Below are 18,239 nucleotides of genomic sequence, written 5' to 3'. Positions count from 1 at the left end.
CAACCAAGGTTCTGACTCGCAGTCTTCCCCGCTGGCGGGAAGGTACGTTTCGACTAGCAGCTCCAGATTCTCATCAGAAGATTCCGTCCAGGAACCCTTCCACTTTTTACGAATGAATGGCGTCTTAGTTCGCTTGGTCAGAATCATACTGAGTCTGACAGAATCGCTGAGGCTTTAGATGTTCTGGCAATAATCCAGCCAGGACCGCTCCCTAGCAGTCCTGAAAGCTATACCTCTTAAGGCAGTTCTTGTATGGCCAGTATTGATGCCTGTAGCAAATATTGAAGACCAACGGGGTCAACTTCCTGAGATCCCACCCCGGTGGCAATATCTTTTTGCTGTATTTTGTATGGTACGAGACTCTAAAGGGGATTTCCAATGCACGTTTTTAAAAAACATTAACCAGTGCAACGTCTTATAGAAGATGCAATGCAGGATGCGAAATTTAACTCATAATGCATTTACCAGTTATTCCCTCGCAATTTTCCTTTGCCACCTCATCGTTGTTATCGGCGAGAGTCTACAAGAACTTTCGCAGACATGCACCGTCAACCAACTATGCTACCGACTCCATGTTTGACCGTTGACAGTAAATTATGTTTTTGCATAGCTGGGTTTGATTGCCGCCAAACGTAACTGCAACCATCATTCCCAAACTCATCATCATTAAATTACACTTGCTTCCAAAACTCATTCCTCTCCTTCTCGTATTGACGGGCGATTTCTAATCGTTTGATCTGATTAATCCAAGAAGTGAAAGGTCCCTTCTTCGCTATCATGACTCACTCAAACTACACTCGCTTGCGGAAAATTCATAGTATTGTTTCAGGACTCACTTCCTTCCCCGACGCTATTTTGAAATCATTAACCAAATCCATTCTTCCCATCTATTTTGGTATTTTCTTCTCAAAAACTTGTTGTATTTCAGAGGAATGTGAAATCCAAAGCGGGATCCGTCAGTGTTACATTTTGTCACCAACAGTTTCTTTCTATTATCGATGACGTTTCTCATACTGACTTGCTTGGAAGGCGTGGAGGGGTTAAATGGACGCTGTCATCTCTCTACAAACACCTCTATTACGGGGATAACATCTGTTTGTGTCGCATGGAGTCATGGACCTTGCCTGAATTTGGAACTGGAGACAAACAGAATCGGACCGAAACTAAAAACCAGAGTTCTCAGGCTGATTCTTCACCGCACTCTTCCTACTTGCATTGATTGCCAAAGAATCGAATTCGGCGAGCCATTTGTAATTAACGTAGCACTGTTTCTGCCCTCGGCCATACCGAACTTGATGTCGCTGGATGCGCTAACTACGATAAATCTGCCTTCACGAGTTTGCCCAAAATCTGGAAAATAACTATCTCAACTCCAACATTAAGTTTGCGTCAATATTTTCTCTGCGCAACTAGTACATGAGAGTAGTACCCGGGAAATTATGGTCACTGTTACTGGGAAGGTCATCAGTTCATATATGTGTCGTGTCATCGGGGTACACTGACCTAAGACAATAGCAAACGGAAAACTTCACCCGCGTCCGGCCAGATACCCGTGGACAGGTAGATTAGAGAGATTGTATGGCTCCAAAATGACCGACGAGCGACTGAGCTACAACATGGCGTCGAGGAAGAGAAGAGGCCCCTCGAGTGGGGTGAGTTGAAGCGCGAAAATCGACAACAATACACCGTACGTATCATTGATGCGCTCTGTCCCAAATAGGTATTTATATGGCAATCATCAGGCACTCTATCTTGATTCATAAGCTAAATCAAGAATGTTTTTACAAATTTTTCTCATTTGGATGTGATGGATCGTTATCCAAAATAAGAAGTGCTTTCGATTTTAAAAGTGCAGAAACCTCAGGTACAAAACACTCCGTCGAAACATTATTCAAAGTAGTGCAGCGTCCAGCCTTGCGCATTACCGTTTGACTGCTTCTATCGACTTATATTCTCCTCTTGCCTAGAAAAAAAGACTTTTCCATGGGAGCATTTTGGAATAAAAACCCGTGATGTTATAGAGCTGCTTGGGAGGTAGTTCATTTTCTCTGGCAATGTCAGGAAGCTTTTTAATGAAATCTACGTCGGTGGCGGATCGTTTTTCTCTAGGGATACTAATTTGGTGGATTTCGCACCTCTTTTCCTACTTTTCCAGCCAGCTTTCGGACTTCTCAAGTCGAAGGTATGATGAGACGGCGATCTTCTTCATTAAAATGACGGATAACTTCAATAAAACGATGGGTAATTTCAATGTCCTACTCTGTCATCTTGTTGTTGGTCATCGATCGCAAGGCTCACTTTCCAATATTGCTAACTATTTCGAGAAGATTTTGTGCCAAGGCGTTTTTCTTCTTATGAAACACTTTCGACCTTTTTCACCAAAGTCGCAGTATGCAGTTCACACACAATTTCAAGCGAATTAAGAATATTTGTTAAGTTTTTTAGTTTCATGTTGCACATCGTATGATAACAATGGTAACACCCAACTCGCAACGTCATCTCATCACTGGAATCTCGGTAATATTTGACAAATTTTCGATAAAAGCTATGGAACCTATTTCGCAATGAAACACCAGATACACCCCCCCCCCCCCATTTCTTGAAGTGAACAAAATCCTTCGAGATTCATTTAACAGTGCAGACTATCGATCAGGTGTTGACTAGTGGCATTGGGAAAGCAAAAACTGCGGGCTTGCTTTCTAGGTAACAAATTCTCTACACAATCTTATTCATTCTGACGAAAGCCGGTTGTACCATGCTTGCCTCAAAATGAAAGCAATGATATTCATCTCACAGGCTACCAGATGGTGATACCAACTCTTCGGGACTCAACATTGCGAAGCATTATTATTATTCTGTTAAGGGAAAGTCCGCTTCCTCGAAGAACTATTGTCCCCCTTTAACTGGTTATAGTGTACCTATTCATCATAGTATCTCAAGCAGGCCTATAACCGTTAGGAACTTTAGTATGTTCCCCACTACTAGGTCTTTCTGCCTTGCATCTGGTAGTAAGTGTTCTCTCAGATGCCTGGACCTACTTCGCACAAGCGGCGGACACTGTCCCAGGACGTGTATAGAGGTTTCGTCCTCCTCCTCACAAAACCTGCAGGCAGTGTCCGTAGATATCCCTAGCTTCCCTAGATGATAGTTCATCCGACAATGACCAGTGGTAAGGTTTAAGCAATCCTTTGTGCGTATGGGTTCGTATCCCCCAATAAACACCCTGGACTGCTCCATCCCCGGTAGGCCCGTTCAGTATAGTTCCCTCAACCGTTCCTCTTCATTTCTCAGATTCATAGCCATGAAACCGTTTCCGATCCCACAGAAGGGTTCTGGCCCGTGTAAAGGCGTCCCTGCTCCCTTCTTGGCTAGTTCGTCCGCTGCCTCGTTACCTTCCAACCCAGCATGGCCTGGAACCCAAAGTATCCAGACTTTGTTGGACGAGCCGAATGTATTCAGTCTCTCAAGGCATTCTCATACCAGTTTAGAGTTCACCTGGTTGGCCCTAAGTGCCTTGATCGCTGCTTGGCTATCGGTGAGAATAGTTATGTTCTGCCCCCTATAGTTCCTTTGCAGATTAAAGGAGGCATATTTGTCTATGGCGTATATTTCCGCCTGGAATATGCTAGTGTACCTGCCCATTGGCTCCTTGGACCAATGACACCGGCACCCACTCCCTCTGCTGTGAGGGATCCGTCAGTGTACCAAGGAATCAGTTGCTGGTTTAGGCCGTATGTCGCAGCCACGCTCTTCCAGTTTGCCTTGTTACTCCAACGTGTTTCAAACTTCTTATCGAAGTGAAACCTCGTTGTCATACTATCCCTTGGTATCAGTATTTCGGGATACCGCCTAGAAAGAATATCGATCTTCCTTCGATTTAGGCAGCTCCCCGCCTCACTCATACTACCGGCCATCCTGAATATTGCCCTCCTTGCCTGCATCTGCATGTGCAGATGGAGAGGGGTTAATCCCCGCAGGACCTCCAGGGATGTCGTTAGGCATGTCCTCATTGCCCCAGTGATACACACGCAAGCAAGCCTTTAGAGCTTATGTAATTCCCTGGCTTGTGTGCTGAGTTCGGTTCTTTCTGCCCAGATTACCGCTCCATAGGTAATCATTGGCCTTACTATTGCAGTATATATCCAAAGTAGTATCTTCGGGTTACAACCCCATTTTTTCCTGCTATAGATCTGCAAGTCATCAGAGTCCTCGTGGCTTTCCGACATGCGTCTTCCAGAGTAATTTTTGGTCTAGCATAATTCCGAAATATTTGACCTCTCTCTCTCAGGTGATCAAGCTTACGCCTCCTAGTGGATGGTACTATGGTGGTTTTGGCTGGGTTGATCCGCAGTCCCACCTTCCTGCACCAGGCACTAGTAATCCTTAGTCCAGTTTGGATTCTATCACATAGGGTATCTTCATATTTGCCCCTACAGATTAAAGCAATGTCGTCCGCGAAGCATCAAATGAAATCTATAAAATTTTGAGAAATTGCTCGAGTATATTTTACCGGAGGCGACACAATATTCTGAAGTTTTTCTCCAGTTTGAACTTATTCATGATCCATTGCAGACTTAGCCAACATAATAACAGCCCGCAAATAAGAGGTTGTCCTTGTAGCCTGTATCCCTTCGACAAATCCTGAATTCATGTGTCATTTCGTTAGATGAAAGAACGTCTGCCACTCGCTGTTCATAAACTGCCCAATTGTATACAATTCCCAACTTCCAATCACAACCAAAACCAAACTTCTCGCATCTTCTGCTCGACGAGGTCGATAATCCATTCTTCAGCCAATCTTTCGATACCCCTTAACACCAAACTTTTATTCGTTCCGCAACTAGAAATGGCTTTGGCCCCTTCAATTCGTTCAAATACTAACTCGACTGTGTTGAACAAGACGAGACGGGAATGGAAATCTACAGTCGTCGCGAAGCACTAGCACAATCTTCCCTGGCCTCTTCGCAAGCCACAAGAAGAAATAGAAAGAAGTCTTCATAAAAATCTTGCTTGAGTCGTCGTGGCAGCGCCGCCAAGAAAAGGCAAAACGGGCGACCATATCTAAAGGGGCATGCCTGCATGCTAGCTAGCTAGCCATCCGCAGTGAGCCAGCTGTGGTACTTTTGTATGTCGTGAATGTGTTTCTCTCTAAGATCTGGCCTGACCACGACTTAGGGACCCCGATCCCTCCCCTCGCCTGCCGACACAATCACCAGAAGCTGCAACGGCCGCACGTCGTAACTCCATCCGAGATATGATGTCGTCGGGCCCTGGTTGGTATCTTTTCGCTTTGCTCGCTTTTCAGTGCAAAAGCCTTTCCTCTCGATTCTGTTCCGTGATGAAAAAGTATGAAGGTCGTTTGCTTGCCTCGACTCAACTTAATAATACAAGAGACTCTACACTGCCAACAACAATAGCAGCAGCAACAACTACAACAGCAACTGCTGCAACAAAAACAACAAGCAACGCTGAAGAATTCCCCAAAGCAAATGTTTGTGCAAATACGCGAGACCGCTGCGGCTCGCGGCACCTCAAGACCCACCGAACAAGATGGGAAACTTGCTTTTGACGCTGGTGTATATGGCGAATGGCGGCGACAGCGATAGCGACCAAAGTCTCCAAGATTGTCCGCTTTTTTCCGCTGGTATTTGTGCTGCTTGCTCGCCGTTTCTAATGCTGCAAGTAACACAATTCATGTGAAGATGATGTACCCTGATCTCTGGGACGGATGCTGTATTACGTGATGCTACCAATCATCGAGTCCATCCACATCCACACTTGCGGCCAGCAATTCTGCAATTATCATTTGGAGAAATTCCACTAAAATTCCGTAATTTATAGACGCTTTTTGTTATGAATGAATTGTTCTTCGGAATCCGTCATGTCCGCCATGAAAAACTCTTTCTCCGGCAATTTCAGTTTTATTTGTTCAGTTGCTCTTGAATATTGACACGCAGCATTCCAATGGAACTTTTTCATCCAATCTTATGACAATATGGTCGTCGGGCATGCACATGGGGCGCTCTATATGTGCCTAGCACTAGAATATTCAAGGTTGTTAGTTTTGTAGTCTTCTAATTGGCTTAGGCCAGAGGGAGTCGAGTGGCGGATGCTTGGAACTAGTTTGTGCAGAATTCTGAAGAAATACTATCATTTGTGGCGCCGGTCGCGCCTTATATGTTGCGTTCACTAGCAATGAGGGTAATGCTATTAGAATTATTTTTTCCAGATGAGGTACATGTGTATGTGCTACTTAGGTTGTCGCCAGTATCCATGCGATACCCTCGCTCCTTGAAGTTGGCTAGACCGAATCGAACAGCTGCCGTGTTTGATTTTGCAACCCTCAATCACAATCCTTCTCGGCAGATTCAATTTCCGATGATTCTTTCCGAAATCAAACAGGAATTTGCATTCAGCACATTCCATATGTTTTACTTTCCTTTTATGAACTCAGTCTTGTTTGATTGACATCATATAGCGCAGTGAAAATTAAAGTATCGCACTCATATGAGACTTTGACGCCTTACAAATGCTTTGGGAATATCCTTGGTTAGAACACAATTTTCCCTTGCAAAAGTACCGAGAATAAACACTCTGTTTCAGGTCCAATAAAAACAAAGGACCCCCTTCAAAGATTAATAAGACTAATCTTGAGTCCTTCAACCTCACCACCTTTGATTACCGCCGCATTGGTAGTGTGAAGTAACACCCTAAGTAAATTATTTTGAGTCAAAGCGACCCAACTATTATAAAACCCAAATAAAACAGGATATACTCAAGAAACGACTGACGACACTCGAAGATGGCAAATCAGATGCAGTTGAACGACCGGATTAAAATGTCAGAGTAAAGCGAACATCCTGGTTCAGACCAAAATTCTACAGAGCCCAATTTCTCCCCGAAAATGCGGTAGAGCAGCTCATCGAATCTAATCCTACTTTCAATGCTCCACGGTCTTGTGTATCATATGTCCAGCAATACGAAACGACTTCTTCTTTTTCTAAAGCTTTTGTCCCGTTCATAAGCGGGGTCAGCTCATCCTGATCGGTTGCGCCGTTTTGTATTATCAAAAGCCTGATCTGGAACAATCGCGAGGCTTTCAAATCCAACGTATCCAGCCACCGTTGTTTCGGTCGCATTTTGGTCGTTTACCATCGACTTCATTGTTCAAACCAATCTTGGCGAATGAATTCTCGTTAGCCGGTATTACGTGACCATACCATCGAAAACGCCTCTCTCCCAATTTTTCCACGATCGGCGCAATCCCATACCAATCGCGGATATCCTCATTTCGAATGTGATCAAAGCGTGTCACGCCACTAGTCCAACCCAACATTTTCGTCTCCATTGCCGTAACACACCGTCCATTGTCTTTTATAGTCGGCCAACACTCAGAACCATGTCGCCACTTATCGTATCATATTGAATAAATACGTCAATAAAGTCCGAGGTTTACACGCCAGCACCTCCACATCACATCACGTAGGTCTACGCCCCCTGGTTCGTCCTACTAAAAGCAAATAAGAATTACGGGAACCTCAGGCTAGGAATTGTTGTAATAAAATTTTACTGCTCCTCAAACTGCCACGTTGAGAAAATCGGAATGGTCAGCTCGATTATTCGTAGCCAATACGAAAAATCTTAAAATGAAGGAACTCAGAAGAGTCTTCAATAAAAAAAGTACGTTCTTTCCCTTTACAAGGTGAAACTCTGCCAATGACGTCGGCAAAAATATATGATATGTACCTTGAATAATTCAAAACATGTTTCCCATCCATCCTTTTAACCTATCCTGAACTTCCAAGTAAAAACAGAACCCGCATATTTGTGAAGAATAAGGCCAGCGTCTTTTTTCTGAGCAGAATATTGGCGAATTCAATTTTGGAATTGAAAACCTTCATCTGGCAAGTGTCACGATACCTCACATAAAAGTTACCCTCCGGGAACCAGGATGCTGGGCAACGAAGCTCTACTGCCATTGCTGCATATTGTTAGGTACTTTTGGAATCTCCAATGGGCTTTACTATTCATAAGCAGGACTCCAGAAAGACTTTGCTGTGGGATTTCCACCTAGGTCGCAGTAGAAAGCCGGTAAAGTCTATGATATCGCATGCTTTCCAACGACGGAGATCAAAAAAAGGCTGTGATATCGGAACAGGAGTTTTGTCAAATACATACAACAAATTGAATTATAGTTTTCAAAGGTATACCAGCGGCAGTTCGCGTAAAGTTCCTCTCCACTGAATTCGCTAACACAAGAATGTAGTGGGCGGACAAATTAGCCAGACGAGATTCCTATCTTGCCTACGCCCGTTGCCTGTGGTTAAAACCGGAACCTATTCGTACTACTTTTCAGTTGATAACTACAACACCTGTCCTAAATCGAGCAAGATTTGGGTCTCATAAAACAAAACCCGTACATAGGATCTTATGAGACACGCGTTTGGAAACACTTACAAAAACCCAGAGATCGGTACGATTCAATGGCCAGTAGGAAACTATGCCGTCAGATTGGGTACAACTTACAATAAACACTGCTGAAGTTCCAGAGGCAAAGGCAAAACTCTCATGTATTTACTTCCTGACTAGTCAGAGCCAACTGTAGAGTAAGAAAGTTGATATCTTGCATGAATTCCTCGAGCTAGTCCCAAGGATTTTACTCCTTCCCCAATAGCAGTCTTGGTCTTGAAAACTATAGCGCTACCATTTGCAACTACCAATCACATCTGACGGGTGACTCGCCTTACACTCTGTGTAACTTACAGGTGGTCTTTGATAGCGTAGATAACGAAGGACCTCAAAGCCTATGCCTATATGCTTGTGAAGTATTCATCTGATACTTTACATATTTCAGCCGACTATAGATTAGCTATGAAAAAAACCACCTTATTGTCTACATTTTCAACCTGCGATCCCTTTTGTTATAAAGGACTTTGAAAGATAATCTAATGTCGATTAAATTCTGAGAGTCCGAAAAGTGGTCGTAATGGTTAAGGTAGCAAATTCCAACCCTCTACGTGAATGTTTGTGATTGCCTTAAGAAAGTAGCATAAATGGCCTACCAATGAAAGTGATAGGAGCTACAGCATTCGCTTACAAATAAAATCCTGGATTTTCCCGTCAATTTTTGAGCAAGCAATTGAAGGATATCGTTAAATAATTTTCTTTGATTCTTATTTCTCTTCTGACTACTGTTCTAGGAATATTTTGATTCCACGGAATACACTAAAACCTTCATATCCTTCAGCCTTGATTTCCGCATTTCCTTGTAACTTTAAATTTAGGAATACTAAGATCAGATCAGGGTAATAATCTCGGGCGAGCGCAATGCTGACCACATTGCCTCCTAGTGTACCGTTACGGTCTTGAATGAAGTGCTCTAACACACTTCAAGGCCCTGATCTAATATGGATTGTTGCGCCAACGATTATTATTATTATTATTAATACTAAGATACTATTTTTTTCCCTTACAAATTTTTCCTTCCAATCTTATAGCTAACGCTATCAATGCCAGGAATTGTGCTCGTCCGAAATTATTACCCTGATTTGACTCACATACTCACTCCCAGCTGAGTCGACTGGTATCCGACGTCAAATCACGATATAAATCCCATTGCCACCAGTGAGATTTCAACCGTAACCTTCCGTACGGCAGGCTTGTGCTCTAACCACTCAGCAAAATTCTTAGTGTAAGGAAAAATGACGTGAAAATCACTACCTCTATCAACAGGGCTTGATAAAGTCCCTTTTCTTGGAGACTTACCCTGCAACCTCAAAAATACAGTGTCTACTCTCGGGTAATACATCACAATCAAAAACCAAGCTGGTAAATTAGATTCCATTTTCTCTCTTGATAGTTCCATTAATTTGGAAGGTTTTCCAATGCCAATAATTGCCGTAAAAGTCCTGGACAATATGACAACACTTTAACACAAGAAAGTTCTTGATTAAGGGTTGAGTCGTCCATAGATCCCTTCTCTGGGTTAGCAACTATTTTTTTCAAGAAAGAGAAACGATTGACAATTTTGTCCGACGCAGAGTGGACTCATCAGGACTGTCTTACCTCTGAGGTCGGTTAGCCTAAAAAAGTGGAAGTACTTTCTATCCAATTGATCTGGTTAGATATCAAGTGAACGAGAACGAGGCGAAACCTGTAAGTCGTTTTTCTTTTCCCAAAAGAAGCTTCCTATTTTAAATAAGGATTTTTATTGAATTACTGCATATACAGTATTTTGGGAACCATCTGTTTTCTTCGTCAGTACGTTCTTTTCTTTTATATTGCTGCACTCTCAACTTGCGCCCAACTTTAACAGAATTCGGTATAAATATGGTGCCCGAGAAAAGTTTTGTTTTTGTCCTTTTCCTAATAATAGCAAAAGTACAAACAAGACATTCGCAATTATGAATGGAACTCTAGATTAAGCCCAAACTTTTGGATATCCTACAAAACCAATGGTTATACTCAAATTTTCAAAGGAAAGGAAAACGGCATATATACCCCAACGTCAATGGTGTAAAGAGTTCAGGAAGTTCTGAGGGACAAGTACATCGAATGTCATTTATAGAGAGCAGAACAAAAACGGGCCCTGAAACCCTTTGAATTAAAAAAAAGTAAAAGGATAATGTTTAACCAACACAAAAAAAAAACACTCTTTGAAATAAGTAACAATGGAGTAAGTGATCTACTTTACAATAGAATAGGAAACGTTGAACAGGGTAAGTTTGGATAGAAGTCGAAAGTCCTTAATGAAGCCAGTATGGATGTGTTAACAATTTTTTGACAAGAATAGTCGGTCGGAATCAGGGCCTCTTTCCAAAGGATAGAGGAACATTGCTTTTGGAAACGTATATTGAAAATAAAAGTAGCTTTCCTTGCGTTTAGAGGTGATCATTTGCTTATGCCCATGTTCATAATAAATATGTATACAGGACCCTTTTTCAAACCTCGGGAGTATAGAAGACGCCGTAATTCACTTCGATGATACCAGTAAGACTAAGATATAACAATCTCTTTCTTCGTAGTTGGGAAAGAACTGTGCGTGGTGGTACAAGAATTACAAACAGCATGCCAGAAACCCACAACAAATATCGTTGATGAAAAGGTTTTCTATAGCGCTGCATTCCAAAGACGACACTTGGCCTTTCGAAGTTTTCGCCCCAATCAACCGACCGCGTTCTCCAATTGGTAAAATTGTGCAGCGTGTAAAGACCGTGTTTCGTCTAGGGTAAAAACAATGATGAGCTGACGAAATGGGAAGAAACTGTCGTCCACTGAGTCTTCCCAGGGCTTCCCAAATAGTATTTTGCCTTCCAAGTTACCTTTGAATCCTTCTGTCATCGTCATGCAATACATAGTCCGTCGAATTTTCTATAAATGGCGGCTTGTGTCTCGCCATATAAGAAGTGTTATGCCTAATTTATCGCAGGCGGCCTTCCCTCACTGGGCCGAAGATTCTTCTTCTTTTCTCTGAAGACTCGTACTGGTCTAGCCCATTGTCCATGCATCACAGACGTTTTCACACGCACATTTTTATTTTTTTAATTTTGACAGTACGTGGCAGAAGGTCCCTTTTTCTTTTCTCGTTTTGTTGTCACAAAGGTGATTGTAGCCAATACCTCAAACCTATCGGCTTATACGAAATTTTAGACGCTTGTCATTTTGGCGTTTTCTTTATAGTTTGAGCAAAAATTTTCGCTATATTTATTTTTAAGCTAATTTCTTCCCCTGGTTCGTCAAGTGTAACTTTATGTTTCGGGCTATTTTTTGATAGTGGCAGTGCATTTACCTCATTCACATAGACCACCATTTGAGATGTCTTATGAAGCAGTACGAAGTCAACTGACCGCCTTATTCATATCTACCGATTGCCAACATTGCCCCGACTTGACTCATTGTTATTGGAATGAATTTTCAGTTTTGCAGGTGCTCCAAATCTGGGTCAGTCTTCAGTATTTATTTCACTGAAAATATCTGGTCGATTGTCAACTTTCCACGTTGAAATCCTCTGGTATTCGTCGAATATATTTTTTTAAGAAGGGCTTGACCTATGTCTTTATTAGCCTGGGCAGCATTTTGTAACATTTGTTTTGGAGGTTGAGAAGACAGCGGGTAAAATTTAACGGAAAGGTGGAAAATATATTTTGAAGTCGGAAATTGTGAATTGAATGCAAAAAAGGTATTCTTGGGAAGGGAGTGCAACTATAGGACCGAAAAGTAAGGAGTTAAGCCGCTTGAACATGCGGAGATTGACATTAGTGTAGAGAATGAAATGAAGGAAAGTGAATAGACAGAATGATCACAATAAACATAATCCGAGAAAATCTAATTGGCACAAAGCCTCATACGATTCGGGGATATTAAAGAGAACCGTTGAAAGTCCAGAAAAAAAAATTAGTTTTGCTCGGGAAAGAGGCTTCACCGTAATCGTAATTGGACGAGCGGGCACACTAAATACAATCCTCTCCGTGGAAATTTTTTTAAGCCAAGCAGATTTGAATATGCCTCCGTTAAACCAGAACTTAAAAATAAAAATACCATCCCAAGCTCACGGCACAACAATCGTTGTTCAGTCTATGCCTGCCTTAATAAGGAACTTCAAACATCCGTTTCACGTGGAATTCCTTGTCATTGTCTCTAACAGCTTACTGGCATCCTGGCCTACAATATCGCTCTATCCGAGGCAGGATTTACTACGTCTTCTTTATAGATATTGCCCCTACAGACTTCCCGGGGTGGATCATCCACACCTATATACCTACTTTACACGATCAGTTTTTCATCACTTTGGCGTAAGTCAGAATATACAAAATTATGGTTTATGCAGATAATGTTTTCCTAGGATCACATAGCAAAAATGATCTCGAGCAACTTGTCCAAAAATGGAATGATCGCCTCATGCAACACGGTCTCAGATTGAATCTGAATAAAACTGAATTTTCGACGACCGATCCCCATGAAGCAGGCACAATCAGTATCAGCAGCAGTGATCTGTCTAGAACTGAGCGATTTAAATACCTCGATTCAATGCCATCAGCCAATGGAGAGCTGCGTTATGAAATTGCTTCACGTATTAACGCAACCTGGATGAAATGGCGTTCCGCAAACGGTATTCTTTGTGATAGACGTATCAACGAACGTCTCAAATTTAAAATTTACCGCAATGTCGTCCGTCCTGTCGCCCTCTATGGTTATGAGGTTGCACCGATCGTAAAGAAATTGCGAGAGATGCGTCTTCGATGGTATGGTCACGCAATTCGCGCTAACGAGAATTCACTTGCCAAGATTGGTCTGAACATCGAAGTCGATGGTAAAAGACCAAAAGGCAGGCCGAAACAACGATACCTTGATACGTTGGATGGGGATTTAAAAGCCTCGAGATTGCATCCAGATCAGGCATTTGATAGAGCCAAATGGCGAAACCGACAACGACGAGCCGACCCCGCTTGTGAACGGAACAAACAAATCTGGTTGAACTAATACCAAGCTAAGCTTAGTGCAGTTGTTATTGTGTTATTAGTCGAAACATGACTTCTGAATAGTTCGGATGTTTAAATGCATGCGACAAAATTTCTTTTTTCGTCCTGTTTATACTAAAGACAAAAGGTCGCGGTTCAAATCTCACTGGGGGCAGTGAGATTTGTATCGTGATTTGACGTCGGATACCAGTTGACTCAGCTGTGAATGAGTAGCTGAGTCAAATCAGGGTAATAATCTCGGGCAAGCGCAATGCCTCCTGTAGGGTATCCTGTTATGTACCGTTACGATCTTAAATGAAGTGCTCTAACACACTTCAAGGCCCTGATCCAATATGGTTTGTTGCACCAACGATTATTATTATACTAAACACGTCAGTTCATCAGTTTCTCATCAGTCAGTTTTTGATGACTTATGGCAAACTTGTGAAAAACTGATCGTGTAGTGTAGATTATACGAATCAGGTGACCTACTCACATCAGTCTACTGAGTCGGATTTTCTCTACGACTAACACGAATGATATTGTTTTTGTAGCTTGAAATAGGCTCTGTTAACTGCTAACCATAGTACACGCTTTCCTTCATCTTAGCTGTTATCGACTTTGATTTTCGACCCGAGGTAGGAGAAATCTTCAACAGTTTTAAAGGAATAATCGCCTATATCCATTGTTCTCAGTAAACCAGTGCTGCAAGATGTTGCCCTTACTTCTATGAATATACATCTCATGATCTCGCCCCACCACGAAAATAATTTGTACACCTCTAGTTATTCTGCTTCTATGTCTTCAGAAGATAGTACCTCTGGCATTCACCTCAGCATCGCGGATCACTTTTTTAAGACCAGGTTAAACAGAATACATGATAAAGCATACCATGGCCTTAGACCGTTGTTGATAGGGAAAGATCTAGAGAGTGATCCTGCTGCTTCTACCTAACTTTACACTTACTCATTTTGTCGGCTTATTGAACTCTCTCATGGATATGTAAAGTTTGGCTGGTTATACTATCATATGCGGTCTTGAAAGTGATGAAAAGAACGTGCAGCTCACGGCGACATTCCAATGTTTTCCTTCGTCCCCAGCAAAAAGATCTGATCTGTTCTTAATTTTCCTCGAAGTCCACAACAGATTCAAATTCATAGGTGGGCAAGATCGTCGAAATTGCGAGCACTATAATGAACTGGCGGCATTCAAATCGTAGGAATAAGTAACATCATTATTATTATTCTGTTAAGGGAAGGTCGCACCGCGTCCTTGAAGAACTATTGTGCCTCTTTTACTGGTTATAGTGTACCTATTGATCATAGTATCTCAAGCAGGCCTATAACCGTTAGGAACTTTAGTATGTTGCCTACTTCCAGATCTTTCAGCTTTGCATCTGGTATAAACTGTTCTCCCAGATGTCTCGACCTACTTTGCACAAGTACCGGACACTGTTCCAGGACGTGTATAGAGGTTTCGTCCTCCTCTTCACAAAACCTGCAGGCAGTGTCCGTAGATATCCCTAACTTCCCTAGGTGATAGTTCAGCCGACAATGACCAGTGAGATTTCCCACTATGATTCGGAGGTTCTTTTTGGTGAAGTTTAAGCAATCCTTTGTCCGCATGGGTTCGTATCCCCCAATAAGTACCCTGGAATGCTCCATCCCTGGTAGGCCAGCCCAGTATAGTTCTTCATTTCTTAGATTCATAGCCATGAAACCGTTTCCGATTCCACAGAAGGATTCTGGCCCGTGTAAAGGCATCCCTGTCCCCTTCTTGGCCAGTTCGTCCTGCATGGCCTGGAGCCCGAAGTATGCAGACCTTGTTGGACGAGCCGAGTGTATTCAGTTTCTCAAGGCATTCCCATACCAGTTTAGAGTTCACCTGGTTGGACCTAAGTGCTTTGATCGCTGCTTGGCTATCGGTGAGAATAGGTATGTTCTGCCCCCTGTAGTTTCTTTGCAGATTAAAGGAGCCACATTTGTCTATAACACCATTACTCCGCATCATATTAATTCAAAAGTGAGGAATTAATCCTGTTTTTGGTGGAGTTTTGGACTATCATGGAGCAAGTAACACAGAACAATTCGCATTAACCCCCTCCACTTCAGAGGTGACTATTTTTATTAGCACATCCAGTGACTGGAGAGTATGAACTCTGCATCAGGGAGTGCAGAAAGTTCCTTCATGACAAGGCGCAAAAACATCATAAATCTTTTGGTCAAATTCGGCAGCTTTGAGATTAGCTTGATTTCCATTCGAAAGGTATTTTTCAACTAGCGGATAACCCGTTGCTTCTGATATTATTTCATAAACTTTCAAAAATTAGGAGCAACAATAGCCGCCAAGACATATGTTTGGATGGTGATCCTACTACGACCAATCTGTATTATATTCTTCCTTGAACGTACAATATTTATACGCAAGAACAGATCAACGAGCTGAATCATCCATAAATGTTTTTGTACTGATCTGTTTGGCGCAAACTGACTATGACTGGAACATGTGTCGCCAGACATCCGACTGAGAATCGATAATTTGTTGTCGCTAAAAAATGCTTGCGTTCATGCTAAGACAGATTCTTGTTTTCCGGAGATAAGACCCTCGACCATCATAACTAGAATTCAATTTTTGCTTTCTCATCTTGAATTGCAAGAGCAACCAAGTGAATTCATGGAAATGAAAGAGCCCCTTAAGGCACACGGCCATCTTGGGTTCTCTTCGCTACTGAGACCCACAGCAGGAAATTCAGAAAAACATCACTCGCAATTTTACTTTCATGGACTTAATTCCGACTAACCAGACGTTGGGTATCAGGGGAGAAAAAATAGGACACCAATTGCGAAGGAAGAATATGCAATTGTGGAGGCAAAGGGTCACTTTTGCAAGGTTGCCACTGACGCGGTTTTTCGGACCCTCTTGGGAAGATATGGCAAGGGTTAAAGTCAAAACAGAGCCTATCACCAACCAAACAGCTAAAGTGTAAAGTCTCCCACACGAAAAGTTAGTATGAGGTCCGGAAAACTATCAAAAATACTTTCCATTTAAGGTGACATTTTCGCCGGTAATGCAGTGCCCTTAAACCTACACGCACCCAGCAGCGTACACACACTCCCTCATTCCAGCCCGTCGCCTGTGCACATGCATTTCTGACTTTTTCACGCGCGCCGCGCTGAGTTGTGCAACTCCCTTGGTGTGAGTGGTCACACCGTGTCGCCGAGGGACCCCATTCACGGCAGATTGTCAACGGCCCGTCCATCTGCACATTTTCACCATTTCCCTGAACTGAAATCCATGCCACTGGGCCACTGCTTACCTTGCAAACGGCGTCTGCTCCACCTCGTACACTTCGTTGATATCCTGCGGGACCAGCAAGGCCCGGAGACGTTCCTCCTCCACGTCCAGGAGCCCATCTCCGATGGGACGAATTCCGTCGGACAGCATTTGTCGATTTGGCTGTCTCTCCCCGGGCAAAACTATAATCACGATTGCTTGTAACTGAATTTCAAAATACTTCACTGAAAACACTGTTTTCTCGGTAACGAGCGCACTTGCAGTTCCACGGCAGCGACGACGACGTTTTCCGGTCTCACGTCTGCTGCGACACGCTTCGAACCACTCTTCGCTCGGATCTCGATTTATTCCAGTCGAATTTCAAACCGCGGCAGCTCCTCGATCGCGAATTGCACGGAATGGGTCTCAAGGAGAAAGAAACAAGTCATCACACTTCTTGCTCGCAAGGTTTCGCCGCTCAGGCGCCGATTTTTACTATTTTTTCCCGATCGCTTGCTCACTGCTCGCCTGCCGCAGGGCCCATCTTCTGCTGCATACAGCACTTTCCTCGCGGGTTCTCAGTACGTCTGTCGTCCGCACAACTGGTGACTTTCGAACGTTTTGGAGTCGGATCACCACGCCCGCGAACACACTGGACCACTTATCCCTTTCCTGAGGGACGGCCGGGAACTTGGCTCACTCAGGCGAACAAAAAACTGAAACTGGGATGCGAACGTCTGTGCTGCACTTGGAACAACGAACCGTGTGTGCCCGTGCAAACCCTCGACGGCAAATAGCAACGAAATTTTCCACTTGGCTCGGCCGCGGCCAGCTTCCAACTTGCAATTCTGATTTGTGGCTTCTGACTTCTCGCTACGAGCGCGGAATGCACTCAATCTCAAAACTCGACTGCGAAGTGACAACTGGCGAACACTAACTGCTCGACGGTGCTCGATTCCGAGTCCGGGGTCCGATTCGCGAGCTCAAAACTCGTTTTCCGTCCGCTTTTGTGCAAGCTCGAGACGGGCTCCCTGCTGACGTCGCGGCTGGTCGTTATCTCGTTGCCGTCGTTGCTGCTAACTCGTCGTTACTTCTTGTAGAACTTCTTTGTGCCGCCGTTGCTGCTGCTTCACCTCGCGCGGCCGCTCGTATTTTCGATTGAACTTCGATTTTTTCTCGTTATCGTTTCACCCGTTTCCTGACCCTTCACTTCCTTCAGATTTTCTTTTCTGCCATTTCCCATTCGATTCTAACTGGCATGGAGTACAATAGGGTTGCCAAGGTTTCGTGAAGAATGACAATTAACGGGTGTGGATTTCAGCGAATCATGGTAGCGTGGAACGAGTCTGTGGATGAGCTGAATTACTGGAAATAAATTCGAAATCTGAAATAGATTAATCATAATTTTGCAGTGCATATTATAAAGGATACTGACAATGCTAATAATACATAAATCACAAAACTCACATGTTCCCTCATATAACTTTCCCACAATTTTGATGAATTACT

At 43.1% G+C, this 18,239-nt stretch overlaps 1 protein-coding gene across 1 annotated transcript in view; it reads right to left on the bottom strand.

Annotated features, from left to right (window-relative positions):
- LOC119656678 (death-associated protein kinase related) overlaps nt 1-18,028 on the bottom strand; it is a 202,887-nt gene extending 184,859 nt beyond the window's left edge. Inside the window, exon 1 of the mRNA XM_038063163.1 lies at nt 16,774-18,028. Coding sequence (XP_037919091.1) covers nt 16,774-16,901 — 128 coding nt within the window. The 5' untranslated portion in view covers nt 16,902-18,028. The remainder of the gene's footprint in view (nt 1-16,773) is intronic.
- Nucleotides 18,029-18,239: the final 211 nt, after the last annotated feature.

The sequence above is a fragment of the Hermetia illucens genome, chromosome 5 (genome assembly GCF_905115235.1).
Source record: "Hermetia illucens chromosome 5, iHerIll2.2.curated.20191125, whole genome shotgun sequence".
Classification (NCBI taxonomy): Eukaryota; Metazoa; Arthropoda; class Insecta; order Diptera; family Stratiomyidae; genus Hermetia; species Hermetia illucens.
Note: the sequence above shows the minus strand (reverse complement) of the source record. Positions and strands in the feature narration are given on the sequence as shown.